At 54.8% G+C, this 27160-nt stretch overlaps 3 protein-coding genes and 1 non-coding gene across 8 annotated transcripts; 2 read left to right on the top strand and 2 right to left on the bottom strand.

Annotated features, from left to right (window-relative positions):
* The first annotated feature begins 59 nt into the window (after nt 1–59).
* Nucleotides 60–26603, top strand: PAF1 (PAF1 homolog, Paf1/RNA polymerase II complex component). Of its 4 annotated transcripts, none has more exons than XM_054462678.2 (16): nt 1670–1717; nt 2886–2922; nt 21243–21614; nt 22145–22174; nt 22273–22365; nt 22677–22798; nt 22890–22956; nt 23053–23154; nt 23238–23343; nt 23421–23489; nt 23571–23674; nt 23760–23876; nt 23968–24096; nt 25650–25755; nt 25877–25967; nt 26046–26603. In XM_054462678.2, exons 3-16 carry the CDS (start codon nt 21568–21570, stop codon nt 26462–26464), a joined length of 1602 nt encoding a protein of 533 aa, XP_054318653.1. In that variant the 5' UTR covers nt 1670–1717; nt 2886–2922; nt 21243–21567; the 3' UTR covers nt 26465–26603. The 4 variants fall into 4 exon arrangements, with proteins under 4 accessions (XP_063513764.1, XP_063513765.1, XP_054318653.1 ...); XM_054462677.2 differs by having other exon boundaries at nt 21208–21614; XM_063657694.1 differs by having other exon boundaries at nt 60–2922.
* Nucleotides 164–256, top strand: TRNAI-UAU (transfer RNA isoleucine (anticodon UAU)). The gene is given in 2 exon segments: nt 164–201; nt 221–256. It is a non-coding gene; the product is annotated as a tRNA-Ile (tRNA).
* ZFP36 (ZFP36 ring finger protein) lies at nt 3034–5668 on the bottom strand. The gene is made up of 2 exons (XM_054462682.2): nt 5511–5668; nt 3034–4701 (listed from the first exon to the last, which is right to left on the bottom strand). The coding sequence occupies exons 1-2, from the start codon at nt 5550–5552 to the stop codon at nt 3745–3747; spliced, it is 999 nt and encodes a 332-aa protein (XP_054318657.1). The 5' UTR covers nt 5553–5668; the 3' UTR covers nt 3034–3744.
* MED29 (mediator complex subunit 29) lies at nt 11860–21193 on the bottom strand. 2 transcript variants are annotated; one of them, XM_054462685.2, is made up of 4 exons: nt 20793–21193; nt 19908–19966; nt 18840–18924; nt 11860–14906 (listed from the first exon to the last, which is right to left on the bottom strand). In XM_054462685.2, exons 1-4 carry the CDS (start codon nt 21069–21071, stop codon nt 14676–14678), a joined length of 654 nt encoding a protein of 217 aa, XP_054318660.1. In that variant the 5' UTR covers nt 21072–21193; the 3' UTR covers nt 11860–14675. The 2 variants fall into 2 exon arrangements, with proteins under 2 accessions (XP_054318660.1, XP_054318659.1); XM_054462684.2 differs by having other exon boundaries at nt 11860–14976; nt 20793–21141.
* Nucleotides 26604–27160: the final 557 nt, after the last annotated feature.

The raw sequence follows: 27160 nt of genomic DNA, 5'->3' as shown, positions 1-27160 counted from the left end.
GCAAGGGCCGCGAGGCGTGAGAATCCGGAACTGGCAATGCACTGTCTCCTATTGGTCAATCCAAAATTTTTAATTTGCATATGTAATACGAGGCGGGGTCCTCCGGTGAGGTCACGTGGCTACGAACCACTGAAGAACTCCCCGGCGCAGGGGTGCGGCTGGAGCTCCAGTGGCGCAATCGGTTAGCGCGCGGTACTTATATGACAGTGCGAGCGGAGCAATGCCGAGGTTGTGAGTTCGATCCTCACCTGGAGCACTTTTTTCTCATCAGTTTTTATAAACTTATACATCTTATAAACCAACAAAAACATCTACATCAGTTAGATGAATGAACGTTTCTATCTTTTGAATTATTGGGCTCAAAAGACTCCCAGGGCGTTGGCGACGGTCCTTTGGGTGTTCTGTATTGTAGGAAGGTGCCGTTTCCGTCCCAGCCACCAGGTGGGGGTATCGTCTCTTATTAATGGAATTCAGTGCAAATAGTTTGACTTCTGTAGAGATGTGGGTCCTTGGCAAACTGCATATGACTCTGCCTCCTCCGTATTTCTCTGTCTTTTTAATGCCTCCTTTACAGATGAACATATTTATCTGTCTTGGAGTTTTCAACCTCTGTTGAAAAGGAAAACTATGTTTTTGAGTCGACTTGTTTTTTCAATAAATATTGAACATTCACTTATGTGCCTGGCTTCCTTTAGCTATGTGTAATACAGCAGTGAACAAGTAGTCCCTGCCCCTGAGGACGCCACATTCTAGTGGGGAGGCAGATTGCTGTCAACATAAGAATTAAGTACATTTTAATGTTAGGTGGTGATGATAAATGTCATGGAAAAAGTCGAGCAAGGTAGGAAGGGTGGGGTAGTTGGAGGTGGGGTGTGGATTGCAACAGCAGTGGTCAGGGAGGATCTCACAGAGAAGGCAACTTTTGAGCAGAGACCTGAAGGAGGGGAGTGAGCCATGGGGACTCCAGGGGAGTGTTCAGGCAGAGGGAACAGCTAGTGCAAAGCTCCTATGGATGAAGCAGACCAGACTTGGTAGAGCAGCTAGGAGGCCAGTGTGGCTGGTAAGCGATGGGCACCAGACTGTGTGGGCTGTGGGGAGGACTTAGGACTTTGACTTTTATGTGATCTGACTCAGGTCTCATAACAGGCTTCCTTTGGTTGTCTCGTGGGGGAGTGGGAAAAGGAGAGACTGAAGGCAGGGGCTAGAGCAGAGACTGGGGCTGGGGCTGCTATGAAGATGCAAATGGCAGACGATGTTGGCTAGGACCAGGGCGGGGGTCATGGTAGGGGCAGGTGGATTGTGGATCTATTTTGCAGGTGGATCAGACAGGATTGCTGTTGGCCTGGGGTGTGGATTTGAGAGCAAGGTGTCAAGGGATATTCCTGGGTGTCTGGCTTAAGCCCTGGTAGATGGTGAGAGGTGCCGTTTTCTTACATGAGGGATTTTTTGGGGAAGGGGCAGAGAATCAGATCTGGCTAAAGGAAGGACCAGAGATGTTGTTCTTTCAGTCTCCAAGGCTCTGTTTCTGCAAATGTCTCTTCACTGCTTGCTCTTGGTCTCTGCCCCTCTGCTGCCTTTGCATCTCACGGGTTCTGACTCCCTCTGCTGCCTTTGCATCTCACGGGTTCTGACTCCCTCTCGCCTGATCCTCTTCTATTTATTAGGGCCTGAGCTCTTTCCCACAAGGGAAGCAGTTTCCTGGAAGAGGAGACCAAAGGTCAGTGAGCAAGGGGAGAGGGCCAAGGAGGCCTGAGAGCAGGAGGGAGGCTTGAGGAGGGTAGAGAGGAGAGGAGGGAAAGGGGCTGTAGAGGGAGAGAGAAGAGGAGGAGGAGGAGGAGGAGGAGTAAGGCTCGGGGGAGGACGGGAAGAGGACAATGGGGAGTGGGAGGGCAAGGAAAGGGTGGAGAGGGAAGGAAGGACGGGAAAAAGGGAGAGAAGGGAGACGGGAAGGAGGAGAAAGGGGGTAAGAGACAGCAGGATGGGGACGCTGGAAGTAGGGGGAGAGGAGTAATGAGGGAGGAGACAAATTGGAGGGGGGAGAGAAGAACAGAAGGCAAAGGGTGTAGGGCGGGGCAGGAGGTGCAGAGGAGGAAGTGAAAAAGAGGAGGAAGGGTGAGGGTAGGGAAAGGAGAGAAGAGGGAAGTGAGAGGGAGGAGGGAGGAGTGCGGGGCAAGGAGAAAGAAGAGGGGTCGCAGGGGGCGAAGGCTGGGCGGCAGGGCCGAGCCGCAGGCGCTGACGCAGGGCGGCTTCCGGGCGTAGGGCCCCGGGGTTGGTCCCGACACCGCTGGCCTTGTATGGTCTGAAGACGCGGCTCCCCCGGGGCCCCTCCTAGACGCGCGGCCCCTACCCACACGCCCTGGCCTCGCGGGGCCGACCCTGGTTGGTGTCCGAGGCCTCGGGCTTCCAAGGTTCGGAAATGCCAAGACCCGGTAATTCCCGGGCTCCGGGGTCCCGGGTGGCCAGAAATCTGCAACTCCGAGCCACCAGGGGTCTAGAGTCTAAAGCGCTAGGGGACGCAACCTGAGACTCCGAAATGTTGAGATCCTAGCCTCTTGAGACCCTAAAACCCGCTTCCCCAACATCCAGAAGGTGTCGAAGCCCCCCCGGAACCCCTAGTCCCGAAACGGGTTCCGCTACCCCAGGCTGCCCCGCCCGGGGCCCGCCCCCGCTCGCTCTGGGCGCGCGCCCCAGCACATTCCGTCCTCCCCACCCGGCCCCTCCCGCCTCCCGCGGCCCCGTGGGGACGGAAACATCCCGTCCCCGACCGCACCCGCCCGAGAGCTGGGTCAAGGAGCCCGGCAGGACGGGAGCGCGGCGCCCCCAACGCCCGGGAACTGGCTCCCCCGGTTCCCATCTGGTGACTTCACCTGGTACCACCCTTTCAGGTGAACTGCCAGGCCCGGTGACGTCACTTCCTGCCAGGTAAGCGCCGCGGGGCTCGGAGAAGCAGAGTTGACTGCACCCAGCTTCCAAAAAGTCACCGCCTCCCTCCCCATTCCTGTCTCTAGACCACGAAGAAGCCAGGATCCCAGCTTACACTCAGATTGTTTATTTAAAAATGCCCCAAAACACAAAAATAGACTTTTAAGGTAACAATATATATTACTAAATATATTATAGTCTACTTATAATAATTATACCGTCGTTTTCAATATTACAAAAAAAGAGGAAGAAAAATACAAGGGAAGCAGACGACCCAATATATATAAATACTATAAAATCATATTAGAATAAATAAAGTCGTCATAAATAAAGGGCCCATTGATTTATGGGTGGGGTTTGGCAACGGCTTTGGCTACTTGCTTTTGGAGGGTAATTTGAGCACCAGGATTCCCCCTCAGGAGAGGTTCCAGTTACCAAGAGACACTGGAACCTCAGGTCTATAAAAACTGGAGGGGCAGTGAAGGCCTATTATTCACAGCACGTAAGATTCTAGGAAACAGATTTGGGCAGGGAAGACGTGGGGGAGAGGGTTCATTGCCTCCCTTAAATATGCTACATTTTTTTTTTTCCCAAGAACCTCAGAAGACACTCCATCCCCCACCATCATGAATACTGAGCTTGCACACTTGGGGACCTGCCCCAGCGTGAGGTCAGGGGAGTGGGTTAATGCATTCTGGAAAAGGGGGTTACTTGATTACTGTCCCCCAAGTCCCCACAGCCTTGGGGTCCATGCAGAGACCACAGTGCAAGAGACGTGGCTCCCCGCTGAGATCCAGCTGATCTGACCGGGCAGTCACTTTGTCACTCAGAAACAGAGATGCGATTGAAGATGGGGAGTCGCCGGGGGGCTGCCACGGGCTGGGGTGGTGCAAAAACTCCCGCCTCGAAGACAGGAGAGTCAGAGCCCCCCAGGCTGCTGCCGCTGCTGGCGTATTCATCAGGGTCGGATCCCAGGGACTGTACAGAGGGGGTCCGAACCAGGCCACCCAAGGGGCCCCAGACGCTGATAGGAGTGGCCCTTCGGCAGGAGGGGCAACAGACTGGGGTGGGGTCTCTTCGAGCCAGGGGTGTACCAGGGGCAGCAGAGAAGGCAGAGGGTGACAGTGGAAGGTCCCCAGGTGGTGGTGGGGAGCTGGAGGGCGAGAAGGAGCTGGAGGACAGGGAAGGGCCGGCCAGGCCTGGTGGTGGTGGTGAGGTCCGGCGGCCAGAGGGCAGGCCGGAGAAGCTGATGCTCTGGCGAAGCACAGGAGGGTGGCCCGGGGCCGCCAGGTCTTCGCTGGGATTGTGGATGAAGTGGCAGCGAGAGCCGTAGGGGCAGCGGCCCTGGAGGTAGAACTTGTGGCAGAGTTCCGTCTTGTATTTGGGGTGGCGATTGGCCTGGCGCAGCTCGCCCAGGCCATGGGCAAACTGGCACTTGGCCCCGTAGCGGCAGCGCCCACTCTCTGAGAAAGTCCGACATAGCTCAGTCTTGTAGCGCGAGGGGGTGGTGGAGGTCGCAGTGGGCGAAGTGGGTGAGGGTGACAGCTCGGGGCCCAGGCGGGGAGCCAGCGGTGCGAAGCCAGGAGGTGGGGGCACCCAGCCACAGCTGCGGCCCTCCACTAGGCTGGTGGAGCGGCCAGGCAGGCGGGAGGTGACCCCAGACGGGCTGGAGTCGGAGGGGCTCAGGCTCCAGGGTCCCGAGGAGCCCCAGCCTGGGCTGGACTCAGTCCCTCCATGGTCGGATGGCACGGGCACGTCAGGGCTCAGCGACAGCAGGCTCTGCGGAAATGGGTCGGTTAAGGTACCTGAAAATGCAGGGTGACGCCCCACCCCAGCTGCAGGAAACTAGAGCTTGCCAGGCCGGTTTGTGGGCTCCCTGCCTGAGCCCCACCCGCCCGCAGAAACCCCTGGGTTTCGGATGCCAGGAACCCAGATTTGGAGGTTCTGAGTTTACCCACGACCGAGGCCTTATCCCGAGGAACCCAGGAATCCCGGCTTCCCCGGCTGGACCAAGAGGGGGCCCCCGAAGTCAGGGCGCACCACTGTTTCCCAATTTTGGATCTCTTGTCCTCCCCGGATATGACCCACGCGTCGGCATCTCCAGTTTCACAACTGGAGGAACCGGGCAAAGTTGACCCGGGAGTCCGGATTGCTTCGGTTTTAGGGTTCTCAGAGAACTACGGTCAGGGACTGGAGAGACAGAAGTCGGATCCCCCCACCCTGAGACTTCAGCCCCAGAGACGCCTCCGCGCAAAACCACGCCCTCAGCAACGACTAGGGGTGAGCCAGGTATGGGGGCCACTTCCGCCTCCAGGCAGCCTCGGTCTGAGAAAAGTTCTCCGACTTTCCACTTGCATGGGCCGCCCCACCCATGTTTGAGCGAAGAGCCGGGTGTCGCGGGCTCCATTTTCACCTCCAAATCACCAAGCTAGTCTGAGCGGGAGGCAGGGGCCCCAGGCTGGAGGGCGCGGCGCCAGGGAGCCCCAGTTGGAGAAGGGAGGCAAGCGTCCCGGGCTGGAGTTTGCGGCGCTAGAGAGCTGGGGAGTCAGGCATACAGGTACCGGGGATGCCGTGCGGCGGGGACTCACCTCGTAGATGGCAGTCAGATCCATGGTGTAGCGGTTGGCCATGAAGGGGGTCGGCCGAGAGTGGGAGCGCTGAAGTCAGGCTGAGGCTGGCACCGAGAGCCGGCTACTTATAGGAAACTGCAAGCACGGGGCGGGGCCGGGGCCGGGGGTGGGGCCGGGGGCGGGGGCGGGGCAGGAGGGGCGCTTCCCGGACGCGCGCCCCCGGCGCAGCCCGGCTGGCCCTGGACTGGTTCCCTTCCCCCCGGCCCTGGGCCAGGACGCGCCTGAGCTTGGCCGGTGGACAGCCGCGACCGGGCGGGGAATGCGTGGGGAAGGGGTGGGGGTGGGGATGGGGGGACGCCTGCCCAGTTTTCAAAGCTGGAGACTGAGGCTTGTAGAAGGAAACTGGGGCGGAGGTGGGGGCAGGGCCCCAGGGGCAATTGACAAGAGCAGAAGCCCGATGGGGGTGCGCGTGCGACACAGACGGACGGGGGCGGGGAGAGACGCAGAGGGGTACAGACAGGCAGACAGGCAGGGAGAAAAACATCGAGAGAGACGCACACACCGAGAGACATACAGAGAGAGATAGACAGGGTGAGGAGGGGAGGGAAGACGGGGAGACAGAGACAGTCCCAGAGACAGATTCAGAGGGAGAAGAGGGTTGGGAGGATCACAAAAAGAAACAGAAAGGTGCTGAGCGCAGTGGCTCACGCCTGTGATCCCAGCACTTTTTGTGTTTTTCTTTCTTCTCTTTTTCTTTCTTTTTTTTTTTTTTTGAAAGACAGGCTTTCCCTATGTTGCCCAGGCTAATCTCCAGCTCCGGGGCTCAAGCGATCCTCCCACCTCCGCCTCCCAAAGAGCTGGAATTACAGGTGTGAGCCACCAAGCCCGGCCAATCCCAGTACTTTCAGAGGGTGAGGCAGGTGGATTACCTGAGATCAGGAGTTCAAGATCAGCCTGGGCAACAGTGAGATCCCATGTCTACAAAAAATACTATTTAAAAAAAAAAAAAGAAAAAGAAACTGGACAAAAAGGAGAAAGACTGTGAGAAACAAGCACTTAACGGAAAGAAATCTGCAGAGCAAAGTGCCAAGAAAGAGCCAGCAGGCCTTGGAGGGGAATTCTCTGAAAACTGCCTGCCTTGTGTGGTCTCACTCCTAAGCAGCCCAGACAGATAAGGAGACCTGGACTGCTCTCCCTCTCCCCACTTGCTGGGGTTGGGTGGGTGAGTGAGTGGGCTGGGGTCCAGGATACCTGGCAAGGCTGAAAAGGGGCCTCCTTTCACAATTCACAGGGCGGCTCTAGCCCCCTCACTCTCAGGCAGATGATCTCTTCTAGGCTGAGTTGAGAACTCACCTGGGCTGAGTTCTAAGTACTTTACGCACATAAATCCTAATGCCAGGTGGTATGCCCATTTAAGGCAGGAGGAAACCAAAGTGAAGTTACTCTCCTGCCCGGCTCACACCTGTAGTCCTAGCACTTTGGGCGCCCAAGGCAGGCAGATCACTAGAGCTCGGAGTTTGAGACTAGCCTGGGCAACATGGCGAATCCCCATTTCTACAAAAAATACAAAAATTAGCTGAGTGTGGTGGCACACACCCTGTGGTCCCGCTACTGGGGGGCGGGGAGGGAGCAGGCTGGGGTGGGAGAGTCGCTTGAACTCAGGAGGCGGAGATGGAGATCGGGCGACTGGGCCACAGAGCGAGACTCCCTCTCAGGGGGAAAAATAAAGTTACTCTCCTAGTTCGAGCTAGCAAATGGCAGAGGCCTCATACTAGGGTCTGAAATTATGTCGAGGTTTGCTCTCTGAGAAAACTCAAGATTGGCAAGGTGGAGGTCTTTCACTATAACGGATGGTTGCATTGATTGAAAGCTGTTTTAAACTTCCAAAAAAAAAAAAAAAAAAAGGTCATCCTCAGTTGATGGCTGGATGGGTCTCTTATAGTGGGGTGTGCCTTCAGACTACATTTTCCTTTTTTTTTTTTTTTTTTGAGACGGAGTCTCGCTCTTTCGCCCAGGCTGGAGTGCAATGGCGCGATCTCGGGTCACTGCAAGCTCCGCCTCCCGGGTTCACGTATTCTCCTGCCTCAGCCTCCAGAGTAGCTGGGACTACAGGTGCCCACCACCACGCCTGGCTAATTTTTTTGTATTTTTAGTAGAGACGGGGTTTCACCGTGTTAGCCAGGATGGTCTCGATCTCCTGACCTCCGTGATCAGCCCGCCTCGGCCTCCCAAAGTGCTTGGGATTACAGGTGTGAGCCACCAAGCCGGCCCGGCCTCCTTTTTTTTTTCTTTTTTGAGATGGAGTTTCGTTTTTGTTGCCCAGGCTGGAGTGCAATGGCGCGGTCTCAGCTCACTGCAACCTCTGCCTCCCGGGTTCGCGTGCTTCTCCTGCCTCAGCCTCCCAAGTAGTTGGGATTACAGGCGCCGGCCACCACGCCCAGCTAATTTTTGTATTTTTAGTAGAGACAGGGGTTTCACCATGTTAGTCAGGCTGGTCACGAACTCCTGACCTCAGGTGATCCACCTGCCTCGGCCTCTTAAAGTGCTGGGATTACAGGTGTGAGCCACCGCACCCCGCCCAGACTACATTTTCAAGGATCATTCCCCACACTGGCACATTTTTTGTTATCAAAGGGTCGCCCTAGATGAAAACCCTCTTAAGATCTAGGAAGACTATTTTTTAAGGGGTGCTGGAGAGCTGGATGCCCTGAGTGAAAATGTGGGGGTAGAAATCATTGCCACAGTGCACAGTTACAATGGTGGAAAGTTCATTCTTGCAGGCTGCGGGCTTGTATTAAGGTGGGGAGATTCTGCCAGGCTCCACGTCGACCTGCTCCGTCCGAGAGCGGCGGGGGGGAATCCCTGGTGCGGCGCTTGCTGAGGGGCCTTCCCGGGCCGGTCTCGTGAGCTGGGCGGGCCGCGGGCTGCTCTGGCACGGTTGTGGCCTCCTGCTCGCCCGTGACTCACTCGCAAGGGGCGGGGGAGTGGGGGCTTCCTGGAAGCCGTGACGAGGAGGTTCAGCCCGGACACTCGGGTTCCTCTCCTGTAACCAGGGCTCCCGTCTCCTGTAAACAGAGCCTTGAGGACAACGGGGAAAAAGGGGGGAGGAGGGGGACCTGGGACCCGCCTCTAGGCCGAGCTCCAAATCCTTACGCAGCTTATAGGATTGAGGCGCGGAAAGGGGGGTTGGGGGCATCCTTGGGTTCGCGGAGGCCGGCTCAGCTCGGGCTGCGATCAATCCTGGAGGAGGGATTCCAGTTTCTACTCCCTGGAGACCGGGAGCATTTCCCATCCCTGAGTCAGGCTGTCCCCCTCGTCTCTCCCATCTGCTGAGTCATCGGCCCCAAGAGTCAGGACTTTTGGGATAGGGCCACTCTCAAAGGAGGGGGATGCTTTGCTCGCAGAAGGACTGGTCCTCCACCTCCGCAAACCCACAGACCTGGGGGACCCAGGAGCCAAGGCCTCAGTCCCTCCTCCCTCGCAGTAACCCAGGGGCCTGGGTCCCCAGCCCCTCCTCCCCCAGACCCAGGAGTCCAGGCCCCCAGCACCCCCCTCCCTCGGATCCAGGCCCCCAGCCCCTCCTCCCTCGGAACCAGGGGTCCAGGCCCCCAGCTCCTCCTCCCTCAGATCCAGGGGTCCAGGCCCCTAACTCCTCCTCCCTCAGACCCAGGGGTCCAGGCCCCCAGCTCCTCCTCCCTCAGATCCAGGGGTCCAGGCCCCTAACTCCTCCTCCCTCAGACCCAGGGGTCCAGGCCCCCATCTCCTCCTCCCTCAGATCCAGCGGTTCAGGCCCCGAACCCCTCCTCCCTCAGACCCGGGAGACCCCCAGCCTGTCCTCCCTCAGATCCAGGAGACCAGGCCCTCAGCCCTCCCCTCAGGTCTCGGGCGTCCAGGCCAGGAGGAAGTTCATGGCAGGACTCCTCCCTGCTCCCCACGTAGCCAGCGGGAAAATCCGCGGCCCCAGCGGCGGCCGGGAATCCCCTCTGGAATGACGGTGGGGAAGGGGATGGCCGGGGTCCCCCCGCGGGGCGCTGGGGCCAGTCCTGGGCGGGCGGGGAAAGAAGGAAAGGGGCGGAAACCAGAGAGGCTAAAAATACAGCCAACACTTCCGGCCTAGGGGGAGGGGAGCGGAGAGCAGAGTTTCCAGAAAAACAAGCGGGGACGGGAAACGCGGGGGTGTGAGAGCCGGCCGAGTGCGCGGGCGAGCTGGGGATCGTGTACCCGCGGCACGTGTGCTCGCGCCGTGTGTGCGCCTGGCGTGATTGCCTGGGCCTGAGCGGGCGTGGCCAAGGGCGGGGCTGGCCGTGTGTACCCTGGCCTGCGACTGCGTGGGCGGCCGGCCTGGGCTAGCAGGCATGTGTACCAGGTTGTGTGAACAGTATGTGTGCTTGCGGATGCAAAGGTGTGCGCCTTGGCATCTGGGGCTGCGAGAACCTGTGTGCCTGGGTATGCAGTGGGGGAAGGTGAGGGACACGAGTGTGCCCAGTTTCCTGTGAGAAGGCTGTGTGCATACAATCCCGCATGACTTGGCTGTGTGAATCAATGTGTGAAACCGCCTGTGTGATCGACTGTACCGTGTGTACTTTGGCCATCTCTGGGTGTGGGGTGGATGCTCTGTTGTAACTGTACTGCAATTTGTCTCTGAGGCGGCATTCTTAAGAACATGAGATTTTCATCCCCACCTGCATATCTGTGCGTAGCTCTGAGCCACTGTGGGATCTGCAGTGACTGTGTGTGTGTAACTCCGCGCAGGTGCCTGGGTGAGGGAATGACTCTGCCCTCCCCTGTGACTGAGGCTCTGTGCACACACAACTTTGTGTGTGTTTGTTGCTTTGAGACAGGGTCTCACTCTGTTGTCCAGGCTGGAGTGCAGCCGCACGATCTCGGCTCACTGCGGTCTCGACCTCCCAGGCTGAATCGATCCTTTCACTTCAGCCTCCCAGGTAGCTAGGACTAAAGGCACGTGCCACCACACCCGGCACACACATTTGAAGCTGTCAGCATCTGTGACTCTGCAGCTGTGGCCGTGTGCAAGGCCTTTGTGGCTCAGTGTGCGTAGTCCCTGAGTGTGTGAATAGTGTTCACATATGTCCACATCCTTTGTCGTGGGTGTCTGAGACTGCATGTGCAGATCACAGCAGGCCGGCGTCTGAATGCGGTTCCTGTGGCCCGAGTCACAAGGCAGTGAAACCGATGAACTTTGGTTTCTGACGTCTACAGCCCGCGTGATGGGGAGAGTAGCTGGCCAGCTCCCCCCTCCATGTCACTGTTCTTGTGTCGGCCTCTGTGGGCAGAGCAGACGTGCAGACATGAGCACCTGAGAAGCTGGGGCAGCGCCGATGAGGCTGCTTCTGATAGTGCTGGGCTAAGGACAGGGCTGAGTCAGCCTGTGATGGGCAAAGTCTGCGATGGGGTGAGAGATAGCTTATCAGGTAAAGTGGTGGTTTGAGGGTTGTTTGTGTATTCATGTGGCTGGGTTGCTCCCTGAAAGTATCTGTTTGTGGGGCTGTCAATGGGATGGGGTCCCTGGGGGCACCATGACTGTAGGGTGGTGGGTTAGCTCTGCAGTGGGGCAGGCATGCTGTGTGCTGGAGTCCCCACGGTCTTTGTGGTGGCTGTGCACCTCACGTACACCTCCCTGGAGCATGCAGTGTGCACCAGACTGTGTAATCTCCCTCTGGGTTTAGTTATCTAGCAAAGCCAAGTCCTCACCAAGGCCCTCTGTGACCTGTCTGGATTTCCTCTCCTATCCCTGCTCCCTCATTGTGCCCAAGCCTCCTTTTTATGTGTTCCATAAACCCCAGCACATTCCTGTTCCAGGTCCCTGGCACTTGCAGTTCCCTCTGTCTGGAGCACTCTTGCCTGGATGTGTGGATGTCCCCAAGCTTATTCCCTCTCCTTCGGGGCTGCTCTAATATCGCCTTCTCAGTGAGGCCTTCCTTGACCTCTGTCAAGGATTAAAAAAAAAAATTAAAAGGCCCACCGCAGTGGCTCGTGCCTGTGCCTGTAATCCCAGCACTTTGAGAGACCAAGGCGGGCAGATCACTTGAGGTCAGAAGCTCAAGACCAGCCTGGCCAACATGGTGAAACCCCGTCTCTACTAAAAATACAAAAATTAGCCGGGTGTAGTGATGCACGCCTGTAATCCCAGCTAGTTGGGAGGCTGAGGCAGGAGAATCACGTGAACCCAGGAGGCGGAGGTTGCAGTGAGCCGAGATGGCGTCACTGCACTCTAGCCTGGGCGACAGAGTGAGACTGGTCTCAAACATATATAAACAAGAATAAGAAAACCCTTGTCATCTATTTAATAATAAATACATGGAACATATATAAACCATAACGAATGCTCACGAAACCACAATCCAACTTAAGTTCTCAAACTTTTAATGTTTTTCAATAAAGTAACACAATTCTCCATATGCAGATATTACATTTCATGTGTTAGATTTGCTCCTAAGTATGATTTTTTAATTATACATTTCCATTTTTTGATCTTCAACTTAATTACACTTAAAAAAAATGAGTATTTTGCTTGTGTAAACACCTCCACTTCTTTTTTTTAAAAAAAGAGTCTCCATTAACCAAGCTGGAGTGCAGTGGTGCGATCACAGCTCACTGCAGCTTCGACCTCTCAAGCTCAAGGCATCCTCCCACGTCTCAGCCTCCGAGTACCTGGGAACCTGGGCACGCACCACCACACCTGGCTAATTTTTGAATTTTTTGCAGATAAGGGCTTTTGCTATGTTGCCCGGACTGGTCTTGAATTCCTGGGCTCAAGCCATCTGCCTGCCTGCACCTCCCAAAGTGATGGGATTACAGGCCTGGGCCACTGTGCCTGGCTCCAACATCTCCACTTCTGATCTCATTTTTCTGTTTTCTCACCATCTGATATATTTTACTTTTGTCACATTTACTGTCTCTCACTAGAATATCAGCTCCACAAATACAGGCCTTGGGCACAAGATACCCAATGTGTTTGCTGAGTGCAACTTCATGGTGCCCACCTCCGCCCTGTGCCTGGTAAATGTGCATCCATCACCCCACCACCCACTGAGCGCCTCTGTGGCCTCCCTGGGTGTGGTTTTAAGCATTGGTAGGCCCTGTATCATGGGTGCTGGGCTATCAGGCCCCCCACCTGTGTGTGATGTTGTGTTGACACCACCTGGGAGGGCCGGCAGTCCCTCAGTCTTGTGTGTGTGCTCATGGACCAACATCTCCACCACTGCTGGTGGGCTCTGTTGGGGAAAGGGTTAGTTGTTTTCAGTTGTATGCAAGATAACTGCATCATGTTGGGTGAGACTATGACTATGTTATCATACTTACTTGGAGATTAAGTGTGGTTAAGGAGATGTGTGAGGGTGCCCAGGTGACAAGGACTAAATGGTCAGTTTTTTATTTTTTTGAGACAGAGTCTTGCCCTGTCGCCCAGGCTGGAGTGCAATGGTGCGATCTTGGCGCACTGCAACCTCTGCCTCCCAGGTTCAAACGATTCTCCTGCCTCAGCCTCCCAAGTAGCTGGGACTACAGGCACGTGCCACCACACCTGGCTAATTTTTTGTATTTTTAGTAGAGTTGGGGTTTCACCGTGTTGGCCAGGCTGGTCTCGAACTCCTGACCTTGTGATCCGCCCGCCTCAGGCTCCCAAAGTGTTGGGATTACAGGCGTGAGCCACTGCCCCCGGCCCAATGGTCAGTTTTATGTGTCAACTTGGACGAGCTACAGTCCCAGTTATTCAAACACTCATCTAGCTGTTGCCATGGAAGTGTTTTGTAGATGTGATTAAAGTCCATAATCAGTTGACTTTAGATAAGGGAGATTATCCTACAAAATCGGGGGATTGGGTAAAAAACTGATTCAATTAGATAAATGGGCAAAACTGAGGCTTCCCTGAAGGAGAAATTCCTCCTAGGGACAGCGCTTCAGCCTTCCTTCTTGCCCTACATGCTCGGGCACTTCAAGGAAGAATAAGGGGAGGAATTTCCTGGGACACACAGCTGGCCATTTCCCAGTTTTCCAGTGTGGGGACTTGGGCTCAGCGTGAATCACAGAGGTATCCATGGTCCTAGGGTTTCCTTGCAGACGTGGGGTCCAAGACAGGAGGCCACGGAGTGGGAATGTGGGAACCATGGCACAGAAGATACTGGGTGGGGCAGTTCTCCAACCAGGCTGAGTCACTTGAGGCTTTCACACCCCAACATCTGAGCCTGGGCTGGTAGCTCTGCCCTGCACTTGCTCAGGCCTGAAGGCCGAGGCTGAGCTTCCTGAAGCTTCCAGGGAAGCAGGGAGTCTGAGGAGGCACTCCCTCCTTGAAGCCCCCTCCCCAGTGCCTGCTTCCCGGAGCTGGGGCTCAGGCGCCTGGGTTCTTCCCCAGGACTGATGATTCACCCCAGCTGGGGCCTTTTCACTTCTCCTTTGGGGCTAAAAATACTGGGACCCAGGCATCCAACTGGGCCAGCCTTGCCACAGATTGCACAACGCCCCTCACTCAAGTTCCGCTGACGCAGGCTTGGGTGGGGGCCTGAGTTGCTCCCTGCTCAGACCTGTGGAGCTCAGAGCCTGGGCCCCTCCACTGCTCCTCTCCTAGGCCAAGGACCCTGGGGTCTGGGCTGACATGTGAGCCGCTGGGGGACTCTGGGCTTGGCTGTGGCCCCTGGAAATGAAGTCCCTTCCCTTAGCCCCAGATAACCCAGGGGTGCTGGCCCCCTGCATAGACACAGAGTCTCAGTTAGGAGCTGGGGATAAAAGACAGCTAAAGGGGACTAAGAGAGAGAGAGGTCAGAGTGAGAGACATAGGACCATGGGGAGAAACACATTAACAGGAACAGAGAAACAAGGACAAAAAGAGACAGGATGAGAGAGACACAACTGTAATAGAGACACAGAGGAGTGGCACACAGAGACCACCTCCCAGCTGGAGACAGTCAGGAAGGACTGAGGGAGAGGGGACAGCCAGGGCTCCACACCCAGGCAAGAATGGGGGAGGGCCTGTGGAACAGAGAGGTCATCAACACACACAGTCCAAAGTCTACCCGAGGCTAGGAGGGGGAGCAGGAAGAAGGGGCAGGGACGCAGGGGCCCGGCCTGTGAGCTCCCTGTTGGCCTCTGCTGCCCCCTGCTGGCTCCCGCCGCGGTGCTCAGGCAGGAAAAGAGAGGAGGCTGCTGTGTTTAGGCCCAGGACGCTCTTCATTCCCTTTGCACACTACCCACCAACCACTGCCTGCCCCACTCCCTGTCCCCCACTTCACAGAGTGCCCCCAGGGCCAGCAGGTGGTGCAGGCGTCTTGCCTGTGACCTTGTTGGCACAGTCCAGCAGGGCGGTGTGAATGTCCTTGGCACAGGAAATCTGGGCTTTGATGACCGCCAGGTACTGTGGGTAGGGGAGGCTGTCAGGCTGCACTGCGTCGGGCTTGGTGGCTGTGGGCACCAGCGTTGGAGAGTGCTTGGCACTGTCACAACTCTGTGACAGGCACTCATGCGCCAGGCGCTGCGGACAGGCAGGCAAGGGGACAGCATCAGCTCCACCCCAGGTCAGTCTACCCCACCCCAAGGGCCAGCTGGGGGTTGTTGGCTTTGCCTCTGGATTTCCCAGTTCTTAGAGTCAGAGGTTGGCCCTGCCAGTCATTTGCTGGGGAACCTGGGGGCATGGCGGCTACTCTTCTCTGAGCCTCAGTTTCCTCCTTTGGAAAACGGGTTTAATAACCACCTCTTCTTACCTCATAAGGTGAGAACAGTGAGAGCAGGTGTGTGAGACACAGGCACGGGTCCTGGCACACCGTTTAAAGTGCCAAGAAATGTTAGCTACTATCATTGTTACTGCTCTGGCTCCAGGCCTGTTGTTGGCAGTGGCACCTCACCCCTGGTTTTCCGCCTGCTTCTCTGGCTGCTCTAGGTACTAATTTCTTTCTTTCTTTTTTTTTTTTTTTTGAGATGGAGTTTCGGTTTTGTTGCTCAAGCTGGAGTGCAATGGCACAATCTCAGCTCACTGCAACCTCCCCCTCCCGGGTTCAAGTGATCCTCCTGCCTCAGCCTCCCAAGTAGCTGAGATTACAGGCACCCGCCACCACGCCCGGCTAATTTTTTTGTATTTTTAGTAGCGACAAGGTTTCACCACATTGGCCAGGCTGGTCTCAAACTCATGACCTCAGGTGACCGACCCGCCTCAGCCTCCCAAAGTGCTGGAATTACAGGCATAAGCCACCGTGCCCGGCCTTTTTTTTTTTTTTCTTTTGAGATGGAATCTCGCTCTGTCGCCTAGGCTGGAGTGCAGTAGCACGATCTGATCTTGGCTCACTGCAACCTCTGCCTCCTGGGTTCAAGTGATTCTTCTGCCTCAGCCTCCAGAGGAGCTGGCACTTCAGGTGCATGCCACCAAGCCCGGCTAATTTTTGTATTCTTAGTAGAGACGGGATTTCACCATATTGGCCAGGCTGGTCTCGAACTCCTGACCTCGTGATCTACCCGCCTTGGCCTCCCAAAGTGTTGGGATTACAGGCATGAGCCACTGTGCCCGGCCCCTTTTTTTTTTGGAGACAGTCTCGCTGTTACCCAGGCTGGAGTGCAGTGGCGCCATCTTGGTTCACTGCAACCTCCACCTCCCGGGTTCAAGAGATTCTCGTCTCATCCAAGTAGCTGGGATTTCAGGTGCACGCCACCATGCCTGGCTAATTTTTGTATTTTTAGTAGAGACAGGGTTTTGCCATGTTGGCCAGGCTGGTCTTGAACTCCTGACCTTGTGATCTGCCCGCCTCAGCCTCCCAAAGTGCTGGAGTTACAGGCATAAGCCACCGCGCCTGACCAGCTCTAGGTACTTCTTACACTACCTAAGACATAAGTGCAGCCATTCCTAGGCTCTGTCTTCTCTCACTGTTCAAGCCCTCCCAGGGCTGTCACACCCACACACACCACTCAGTTTCCACCTCTGCACTGATGGCGCCCACACTGTCGCCAGCCTCCCCCTGACATTTGTAGGGCCTTTGTACTCCCCAAAACTGCTTCTCCTAGGTCCCTGTTTCAGGGACAGTCCTCCATTCATTTTTTTTTTTTTGAAATGGAGTCTCGCTCTGTCGCCCAGGCTGGAGTGCAGTGGCGTGATCTCGGCTCACTGCAAGCTCTGCCTCCCGGGTTCATGCCATTCTCCTGCCTCAGCCTCCCTAGTAGCTGGGACTACAGGCGCCCGCCACCACGCCCAGCTAATTTTTGTATTTTTAGTAGAGATGGGGTTTCATCGTGTTAGCCAGGATGGTCTCGATCTCCTGACCTTGTGATCTGCCCGCCTCAGCCTCCCAAAATGCTGGGATTACAGGCGTGAACCACCGGGCCCAGCGACAGTCCTCCATTCTAAACCAGAGTCCTGGGCCTCATCCTAGAAACTTTATCTCCTTCCAGCACACCAGTCCTGTGGCCCGTATACAAAACCCTGCACACGAAGCCTCTCAAGTTCCCCCAGTCTTCCCCATTTCCTCATGGCCCCGCCCTGGTGGAGCCCAGTCCAGGCATCCTTGGATCCTGCCATGGCTGCGCCCTTGGGCTCCTGCCTCCAGTCTCGGCCCCTTGAACCCTGCCCTCATTTGCCAGCCAGAGGTGTATTTCTAAAAAGCAGATAGGTCCATGTTCTTCCCTGCTTGAAACCCTCCATGCTTCCCCAGTGCCCTTAGGATTATATTCAAAATCCAACAAGCTCCTATGCCTACCACACCTCAGCCAGAATGAATTACTTGATGTTCCTAAAACAGATTTAAAGCAAATGTTATTCCCTCTGGTTGGAACATGGTTCTGACACTACCAAACTTCTCAACTTCTCACTTTTCCTTCAAAACCCAGGCCAGGCCAGGCACAGTGGTCTGTAATCCCAGCACTTGGGAGGCTGAGGTGGGTGAATTGCTTGACTCCAGGAGTTCAAGACTGGCCTGGGCAACATGGCAAAACCCCGTCTCTACAAAAAATACAAAAATTAGCCAGGCATGGCAGTGCATGCCTGTAGTCCCAGCTACTTGGGAGGCTGAGGTGGGAGGATCACTTCAGCCCAGTAAGTAGAGGCTGCAGTGAGCCGAGACTGTGCCACTGCAGTCCAGCCCGGGCGACAGAGTGAGACTCTGACTTGGGGGGGGGAGGGGGGGAAAGCCGGGTGTGGTAGCTCACGCCTGTAATCCCAGCACTTTGGGAGGCTGAGGTGGGTGGATCACAAGGTCAAGAGATCAAGACCATCCTGGCCAACATGGTGAAACCCCATCTCTACTAAAAATACAAAAATTTGCTGGGCGTGGTGGTGCGTGCCTGTAGTCCCAGCTACTCAGGAGGCTGAGGCAAGAGAATTGCTTGAACCTGGGAGGCCGAGGTTGCAGTGAGTTGAAGTCGCGCCACTGCACCCTAGCCTGGCGACAGAGTGAGACTCTGTCTCAAAAAAAAAAAAAAAAAAAAGGCCGGGTGCAGTGGCTCATGCCTGTAATCCTAGCACTTTAGGAGACTGAGGCAGGTGGATCACTTGGGACCAGGAGTTCAAGACCAGCCTGGCCAAAATGGTGAAACCCCATCTCTACTAAAAATACAAAAATTAGCCAGGCGTGGTAGTGTGCGCCTATAGTCCCAGTTACTTGGGAGGCTGAGGCACCAGAATTGCTTGAAACCGGGAGGAGGAGATTGCAGTGAGCCTAGATCGTGCCACTGCACTCCAGTCTGGGTGACGGTGAGACTGTCTTCCCCCTCACCCCCCGGCCAAAAAAACCAGTCCAAAATAATGATGATACTACAGTACACATTTGCCATATGCCTGGTATCATATTAAGTAGTTTACATGCATAATCTAAGTTTTCCTGGAAACTCCATTTTCCTAAGGAGGAATCCAGAGGTCAGAGATAGAGATTGATGGTGCATCTGACTCCAGAGGCTGTATTCTTAATCACTTATCCTCCTCTCAACTCTTGCCTCTCTTCTCTTCTTTGTTTCAGACTTGGTCAGATGTGCTCTCTAGCAGTAGCCTTCCCTAAGCCACTCTCTCCCTATCCCCACCCTGGGCTTCCACACTGAGATTTCTCCATCCCAGCCCTGATCCCTCTGCCTGTGTGCCTCCTCAATCATAACCCTAACCACTCTGGCCTAGGCTTCTCCCATCACAGCACTGACCACTCTGAGCTGTCACTGTTTAGGGGTGTGCTTATTATTCCACTCAACTGAAAGCTCTCCGAGGGCAAGGATCAGAGCAACCCTGTGTCCTCAGTGTTGGTGGAAGCACAGGTCTGGCCCACAGGAGGTCCCCAGTTGAGTGTGAGTTGACTGACTGACTGAGGGTTTCTGAAGACCCCGGAGACTGGGACATGGCTGTCGTTACCCCGTGTCCAGAAGGCTTCTTACCAGGCAGAGCTCCAGCTGGTCACAGAGTGCGTAGAACTCTTCCAGGCACTTGTCAAAGCGCTGTATGGGTCCATCACTGCTCTTTCTACAGACAAGGAAAAAAGGATGTCTGAAGAATTGATTTCTAATCTCTGGGACACCAGTATCTACCCAACCAAGTGTCCATCAGGAAACCAGGTACGGGTCCAGGAGATCTGAAGTAGTGGCTGAAAACCGGAGGGGTTCAAAAAAAAAAGAAAAGGAGGCTGGGCACGGTGGCTCATGCCTGTAATCCCAGCACTTTGGGAGTCCGAGGCGAGCAGATCACCTGAGGTCAGGAGTTCGAGACCAGCCTGGACAACATGGTGAAACCCCATCTCTACTAAAAATACAAAAATTAGCCAGATGTGCTGGCACACGCCTGGAGTCCCAGCTACTTGGGAGGCTGAGGCAGGAGAATCGTTTGAACCCGGGAGGCAGAGGTTGCAGTGAGCCGAGACTGCACCACTGCACTCCAGCCTGGGCGACAGAGCGAGAGTCTCAAAAGAAAAAAAAAGGAAAAGGCTGGGCGTGATGGTTCATGCCTGTCATCCCAGCACTTTGGGAGGCCAAGGTGGAAGGACTGTTTGAACCCAGGAGTTTGAGATCAGCCTGGACAACATGGCAAGACCCTGTCTCTACAAAACAACAACAAAAATAAAATAAAATAAAATAGGAGGAGTGATTCGTGAGGCTGAGGGGATGGCTAGAGGCCAGGAGTTTGAGACCAGCCTGGGCAACATAGCAAGACTCCGCCTCTATAAAAAAATCTTACAAATTAGCCAAGCATCTGTAGTCTGTAGCCATGTCTGTAGTCCTGGCTACTTGGGAGGCTGAGGCAAGAGGATCTCCTAACTCAGGTGTTCAAGGCTGCAATGAGCCAAGATCGTGCCACTGTAGTCCAGCCTGGGTGACAGAGGGAGACCCTGTCTCACAAAAAAAAAAAAAGTAAATATAGAAGGTGAGGTGGGCGGGGAGCAGGAGAAGGAAAGATGAATTTCAAAGACTGGGGAGGCAATAGAATATCCTGGGAAAGGGGGCTGCACTCACTGTCCATTGTCGATGTTAGTGTTCTGAATCAAGTTTTGGGCTGCAACCTTCATCAAGGTCTAGTCAAAACAAAAACAAAACACGTGGGAAATGGAAAAACAAAAGGGAATACCTCTGGCAGATCTACACTCTTCCTTAAGATCACTCAATCTCAGGTTTTCTTTTCAACTGGCACCTTCCCTCCTGACTTTCCAAAGTAATATTTGTTTCCATTCCTATAGCTGTCACCAGTCCATCCTCCCAGAGGCCCACTCTCACCTGAGCTTTTCGCCAATAACCTAAGGGTCCTCCCTCACCTATCAATCAAGGGCAGAATCTCCGTATAAGCCAGTACTCTCCTCAGGCTTTAACGACCAGAGCCCAGTTTCTCCTCTAAACAACCCCTCACTCAAGCTCTGGCCAGGCCCAGCCTCAGCATCAGCGCTGATCCCATCTCTGCCGAGCTTCGCTTAGGTCTCGCAGAAAACAACAGTTTTTTTGTTTGTTTGTTTTTTTTTTTTTACGGAGTCTCCCTCTGTTGCCCAGGCTGGAGTGCAATGGCACGATGTCGGCTCACTGCGACCTCCGCCTCCTGGGTTCAAGCGATTCTCCTGCCTCAGCCTCCCGAGTAGCTGTAATTACAGGCGCGCGCCACCATGCCCGGCTAATTTTTGTATTTTTAGTACAGACGGCGTTTCACCAGGCTGGTCTTGGAACTCCTGACCTCAAGTGATCCGCCCGCCTCGGCCTCCCAAAGTGCTGGGAACACAAGCGTGCGCCAGCCAGGCCAAAACAGCAGGTTCTACTCCTCTTTCTGCTTAGCGCTCTCTCCGACTAACCTGGCCCTCGGCCTGCCCCTCTAGACTACTAAATCCAGTTTGCTTCTCGCTGCTTAAGGCCAGTCACCTGTAGACTCTCCTTCAGTTGCGGGATGAGCATCTTATAGCGCTGCACAGGATCGAAGTCCTGTTGCTGTTGCTGCAGGAGGCCGCTCTGGGCAGGGCCCACCAGTTGTGCTGGCGGTTGCGGCTGCTGCTGGGTACCCGGGCCGCCAGCCGAACTAGGACCCGATACACCAGCAGCTGAGGAAGCCGCTGAAGCTTGCTGCTGGGATGCAGCCATCTTCCTCGCGTAGACCGCCGGAAGTGCGTCACAACTGCGTCTCTCTCCGTTGCTTTTCAGCATCCCTATTTCTAGTCCCCGTTTGCTAGTTAGTCCCGCCTCCCAGGCAATTAAGCCAATGGAGGGGAAGGAGGTGCCCTAACGTTACGTCACTCTCAAATCCAGGGTCCAGACTGAGATATCTTTTCACCAATCACAGAAGCACCTCTCTCCCTCGCTCCGCCCTTCACCCAGACGCTCGCCAATCCGTGTGTGGTTCCGATCCGGACTTCATTTCCCCGAAGGCGTCGCGGCCTGAGGAGACCCGTTGGGTCCTCAGCGTCTTGGCGGCAGTTGGTGGAACCGGAGCTTCGAGTCCGTCCCCGGTGCTGCCTGCGCGTTCACCTGAGTCTCGCTGGAGCTCTTCTCGCCCGCCCACCTCATCTCAACCCACTTTCCGCGGGGAGCGGCACCAAGCTGGGCCTTCCTCGGATCAGGCGTCCCCTGAAGTCGCCACGCCCCTCTGCGTCCCCCTTCGGTCCCGCTAGGACCCCGTCCGGGCTGCCGTCGCCTCGTCGCTATGGCGCCCACCATCCAGACCCAGGCCCAGCGGGAGGATGGCCACAGGTAGGCGCCACGCTTTTCTGTTGCAGCAAGGCGGGGGATCGGGAGAGGGTTTCTGCTGAACAACGTCACCAGCCCCCAGGTCTGCCCGTGACGTCATGAAGCGCTCACCTTTGACGAAGGGGGCGGGTTCCTTCTGAGATTCAGGTGTTCCCCTCCTCCCCGCCGTGCAGTTCAGGGATTAAGCTTTTGGAGACTCCCTCCAGAAGGGATCCCTCCAGTCAAGCGTTTGGATACCCCTCTTCCAAAGACGATTGAGTACATGGTTCTTTATTAAAGCACTTGAAGCCATCCCCTGCAAAAGGGATTGAGCACTTGGCCTTGTTCATTAACGCTTTTGGGGGCATTTCTTCCTAAATAAATTGAACATTTGTCTTCCTCCATTAAAGCATTTGGACACCCCCCTACCCCACCACCAAAAGAAACCAGCATTTGTCACCCCTCCTTCTACCTTTTGAAAGGTTGGAGAAGGCTTTTTCATTCTCCTGTCAATCCCGTCCTCTCCACCTATCACTTTCTTTCTTCTCCACTAGGCCCAATTCCCACCGGACTCTGCCTGAGAGGTGAGCCCCACTGTGCTTTCCCAGGAGCGGTGGGGCAGTGGGGCTGGGAGCAGAGGTGAGGCAGCGGGGGCCCACTTTTGAGCCACTAATGTTCCTAGGTCTGGAGTGGTCTGCCGAGTCAAGTACTGCAATAGCCTCCCTGATATCCCCTTCGACCCCAAGTTCATCACCTACCCGTTCGACCAGAACAGGTGAGACTAAGGAATGGGAAAACTACTCAGGTGTGAGTTCCTTGAAGGCAGGGACTGCTTGTTTCGTTGGCTGGTGTCTGCTCAGGGCCTAGCACAGTACCTACCCTAGCACATAGTAGTAGCTGCTCAATTGTTTGTTAATGGAGCAAGCAGTGTCCAAGTCCCTTCCCACTGGGGAGCCAGCTTTCAGACTCCGCCATGGGGGACACTTCATTCTGAGTTCCTCCCCAGAGAAGCTCCGCCTCTGGGAAGCAGGGCTGTGAGGGGTGAAGCTGGAATCCAGACACCACAATAGGTGTTTCCTCACCCAGGTTCGTCCAGTACAAAGCCACTTCCTTGGAGAAACAGCACAAACATGACCTCCTGACTGAGCCAGACCTGGGGGTCACCATCGATCTCATCAATCCTGACACCTACCGCATCGACCCCAATGGTGTGTGGGGACAGGGAGGGTCTGCTCTAGGTCAGCAAAGGCCCAGGCCTGGGCCTCCCTCATGGTCCTCCTGCCCCCTGCTCTCCTCTAGTTCTTCTAGATCCAGCTGATGAGAAACTTTTGGAAGAGGAGATTCAGGCCCCCACCAGCTCCAAGAGGTGAGTGGGTAGCAAATGGTTACTGGAGACTGGCTCAGGTGGGCCCTACAAGCAGGAGGGCGGTGGGGTCCTGAGGTACCTGATTTCCTACCCCAGATCCCAGCAGCACGCGAAGGTGGTGCCATGGATGCGAAAGACAGAGTACATCTCCACTGAGTTCAACCGTTATGGCATCTCCAATGAGAAGCCTGAGGTCAAGTAAGTTACTAACAGGAAGAGAGGGAAGGTGGAGATATCAGGTGTGTCCAGTGGCCCCTAAGGGCCTTTTTCTTCATTCCTAGGATTGGGGTTTCTGTGAAGCAGCAGTTTACCGAGGAAGAAATATACAAAGACAGGGACAGCCAGATCACAGCCATTGAGAAGACTTTTGAGGATGCCCAGAAATCAGTAATTGAGGGACTGGGATGGGGAGAGGCAAGGGTGTGGCTGCAGAGCTCCTCCTCACCCTGTTTTTGTCCCACCAGATCTCCCAGCATTACAGCAAACCCCGAGTCACACCGGTGGAGGTCATGCCTGTTTTCCCAGACTTTAAGGTCAGGCCCAAGGTGGGAGGTAGAAAGAGACAGCCTATTTGTGCCTGTTCCCATCTAACCCCAGTGCCTCCATCTCCTTAGATGTGGATCAATCCATGTGCTCAGGTGATCTTTGACTCAGACCCAGCCCCCAAGGACACGAGTGGCGCAGCTGCGTTGGAGATGATGTCTCAGGCCATGATTAGGTAGGTGGTCCTGCTGTCCACCTTGGCCTGCTCCTTGCTACCTCTTGTCCTCACACTTCATTGCTACTCCTTTTCCCCCAACCAGGGGCATGATGGATGAGGAAGGGAACCAGTTTGTGGCCTATTTCCTGCCTGTAGAAGAGACGTTGAAGAAACGAAAGCGGGACCAGGAGGAGGAGATGGACTATGCACCAGATGATGTGTGCGTGGGTTGGGGTTAAGTTTTGGGGATTGGGAAGTTTGGGGATTGGGATAGGGAGGAAACGGGGCTGAAGCTGTGCCCTCATCCTCAGGTATGACTACAAAATTGCTCGGGAGTACAACTGGAATGTGAAGAACAAAGCTAGCAAGGGCTATGAGGAAAACTACTTCTTCATCTTCCGAGAGGGTGACGGGGTTTACTACAACGAGTTGGAAACCAGGTACTCAGCACACTCCTATCTGATTAGCCTGGATCTGTGCTTCTTAAGACCCTGGGGCATGCAAGAGCCACCTTGAAGGTCATTTGTACCTAAGAATTTGTCACATGCATTGGTAAACAAGAGCAGCAGATGTCTGGTCATGCACATGAGCTGGACTTGGTTCTAACAGGAGGAGCCAGAAAAAAAACTTTTTTTTTTTTTTTTTTTTGAGATGGAGTCTCGCTCTGTTGCCCAGGCCAGAGTGCAGTGGTGTGATCTCAGCCCACTGCAACCTCTGCCTCCTCGGTTCAAGTGATTCTCCTGCCTCAGCCTCCTGAGTAGCTGGGATCACAGGCGTGTGCCAGCATGGCCAGCTAATTTTTTTGTATTTTTAGTAGAGATGGGGTTTCACCATGCTGGCCAGGCTGGTCTTGAACTCCTGACCTCAGGTGATCTGCCCGCCTCGGCCTCCCAAAGTGCTGGGATTACAGGTGTGAGCCACCGCGCCCAGCCAGAAAGAAAATCTTAATGCAGGAGACATTTAGAGCTTTTGTGCAGCGTAGAGGGCCAAGTTTCCCAGTATTAGTAACAGACTTCATGTGAAAGTAAACATTGCCAAAGTATGGAGTAATATATAAAATTAGCATGAATGTTTTAAATGAAATGCTTAATACCCACGTTCAAAAATGTGACTCCAAAACTCTTCCCTTATGGCTCAAAGTTTACTGCTATGCCAGTACCTCTGGTGTAGAGTTGGGAAGTCTTGAGTTTCTGTTTAAAGCAGAGATTACAAGAACTGACCCCATAGGCCAGGCAGGAAATGTAAAAGAGCAGTGGCTGGTAGCATCTGAGTGACCTGGAGTTCTGGGCAACCATGGAGGGCACTATTCACTTCCAGCCCACTGTTGCTATGCTGTGGGGCCAGAAATTCCTATCTTCCAAAAGCCCCAGATCCAAATGATTTGGTATCTCCTGGTTTCTCAAAGTGTTGGTAACTAATTCACATATACAGTAATGCACTGCATGTTTCAGTCAACAATGGACTGCTTATGGTGGTCCCTTAAGATAGAATACCATATCTTTACTGTACGTTTTCTATGTTTAGATACACAAATACTTACTATTGTGTTACAATTGCCTGCAGTATTCAGTACAGTCACATGCTGTACAACTTTGTAGCCTAGGAGCAATAGGCTACAACATTACAGCCTAGGTATGTAGTAGGCTATACTATGTACGTTTGTATAAGTGTACTGTATGATGTTCACATGATGTATATCTCAGAATGTGTCCCTGTTAAATGGCCCATGCCCGTATTTATGTAAATACACCGTATAACACACACACACACAGTGTAGAGCAACCAAACTGGTGCCATGGGAGCCATCCTTCCTTTCCCCTGCCCTCAATACCTTGAGCTTAGCTGCCCTTATTCAATCTGTATTTATTCCCATTTACTCTAAGTATTGATGGGGAACCAAGTCAGACCAGACCCCTCACTAGGGGGCGGGGAAGTGGGAGGTGTGTCTTTAACTGCATCTTCCACTTCTCTCCCCCAAATTCACCCCCTGCAGGGTCCGCCTTAGTAAGCGCCGGGCCAAGGCTGGGGTTCAGTCAGGCACCAACGCCCTGCTTGTGGTCAAACATCGGGACATGAATGAGAAGGAATTGGAAGCTCAGGTAACAAGCACCACTGGCCCAGGGCACCCATGGCAGGGAGGGTGGTGGTTGTAGGTGAGGAGGGGGACAAAAACCCAACAGAACACCCTCCTTCCCCTCATTCCAATCTTGCTGCTTCCAGGAGGCACGGAAGGCCCAGCTAGAAAACCACGAACCGGAGGAGGAAGAAGAAGAGGAGATGGAGACAGAAGAGAAAGAAGCTGGGGGCTCAGGTAAATCTGGACAGGCCAGACTCTGGGAACCCCGGGAGGGTGGAAAAGTGGGTCTCATCTCTCTCCACTCCCTTCCAGATGAGGAGCAGGAGAAGGGCAGCAGCAGTGAGAAGGAGGGCAGTGAAGATGAGCGCTCAGGCAGTGAGAGTGAACGGGAGGAAGGTGACAGGGACGAGGCCAGTGACAAGAGTGGCAGTGGTGAGGACGAGAGCAGCGAGGATGAGGCCCGGGCTGCCCGTGACAAAGAGGAGATCTTTGGCAGTGATGCTGATTCTGAGGACGATGCCGACTCTGATGATGAGGACAGAGGACAGGCCCAAGGTGGCAGTGACAATGATTCGGACAGCGGCAGCAATGGGGGTGGCCAGCGGAGCCGGAGCCACAGCCGCAGCCGCAGCGCCAGTCCCTTCCCCAGTGGCAGCGAGCACTCGGCCCAGGAGGATGGCAGTGAAGCTGCAGCTTCTGATTCCAGTGAAGCTGATAGTGACAGTGACTGAGTCCCAAGGCATTCAGGGCTGCTTCAGACACCATTATTGTGAGCAGGAAGGCACTTTTCTAGTGGTCTGTTTGTGAGCCTTTCACTTGTTTGTTCCCCACCCCCAAACATTTGCTGTTAATAAAGTCAACTTCTCTTTACTTCCCCTCCCAGCCCCTATGATGTCATTCAGCCCAGCACATACCTCCCCCACCCCCAGGTGCTCAAGGATCTTGGCTTGAGGCTTAGAAACACAGGCCAGAGGCAGGGCCAATGGTTTCCCACAAAATGTAGCACAACGAAGGTCAGAATTCGTTTTTTTTTTTTTTTTTTTTTTTTTTCCAAAATAAGCCCAGACCATTAAACAAGTGAAACTCCAACAAATAAGTCTTCTCCAACAGCGAGAAAAACTGTACAGTTACTCAAAGCTGATTCTGCCAGTGGGGCCGGGGACAGAAGTGGGTAGGGAGGGCGAAATCATGGAGGAGGGCCTGGGGAGGAGGCTGGAGCAGGAGAGGGTCAGGGTCCTGCCCATCAGAGTGGGGCCGCCTGCGTCCTGCACACTCTGCTGTCAGGTGGGGTGGGGGGCAGCTCTTGCCTCCCTGTGTGTGTGAGACGGTGTCCCTCACCACCTCCCAGTGCCAGGCACAGTCAGCTCACCCTGATGGAGAGTGAACAAGACAGGACAGGCTGGGGAGAGGGGAGGGTCCCATGAGAG

Source organism: Pongo pygmaeus, chromosome 20 (assembly GCF_028885625.2).
Source record: "Pongo pygmaeus isolate AG05252 chromosome 20, NHGRI_mPonPyg2-v2.0_pri, whole genome shotgun sequence".
NCBI classification, from domain to species: Eukaryota; Metazoa; Chordata; class Mammalia; order Primates; family Hominidae; genus Pongo; species Pongo pygmaeus.
This window is presented reverse-complemented; position numbering and strand designations above follow the sequence as displayed.

Coding starts and splice junctions, on each gene's coding strand:
- ZFP36 (XM_054462682.2), bottom strand. CDS start 5,552: ATGGCCAACCGCTACACCATGGATCTGACTGCCATCTACGAG. Junction 4,702..5,510: donor ATCTGACTGCCATCTACGAG/GTGAGTCCCCGC, acceptor CCATTTCCGCAG/AGCCTGCTGTCGCTGAGCCC.
- MED29 (XM_054462684.2), bottom strand. CDS start 21,071: ATGCTGAAAAGCAACGGAGAGAGACGCAGTTGTGACGCACTTCCGGCG. Junction 19,967..20,792: donor AACTGAAGGAGAGTCTACAG/GTGACTGGCCTT, acceptor TGTTTTGACTAG/ACCTTGATGAAGGTTGCAGC. Junction 18,925..19,907: donor ACTAACATCGACAATGGACA/GTGAGTGCAGCC, acceptor CCTTGTCTGTAG/AAAGAGCAGTGATGGACCCA.
- PAF1 (XM_063657694.1), top strand. CDS start 21,568: ATGGCGCCCACCATCCAGACCCAGGCCCAGCGGGAGGATGGCCACAG. Junction 22,175..22,272: donor CACCGGACTCTGCCTGAGAG/GTGAGCCCCACT, acceptor TAATGTTCCTAG/GTCTGGAGTGGTCTGCCGAG. Junction 23,155..23,237: donor AATGAGAAGCCTGAGGTCAA/GTAAGTTACTAA, acceptor CTTCATTCCTAG/GATTGGGGTTTCTGTGAAGC.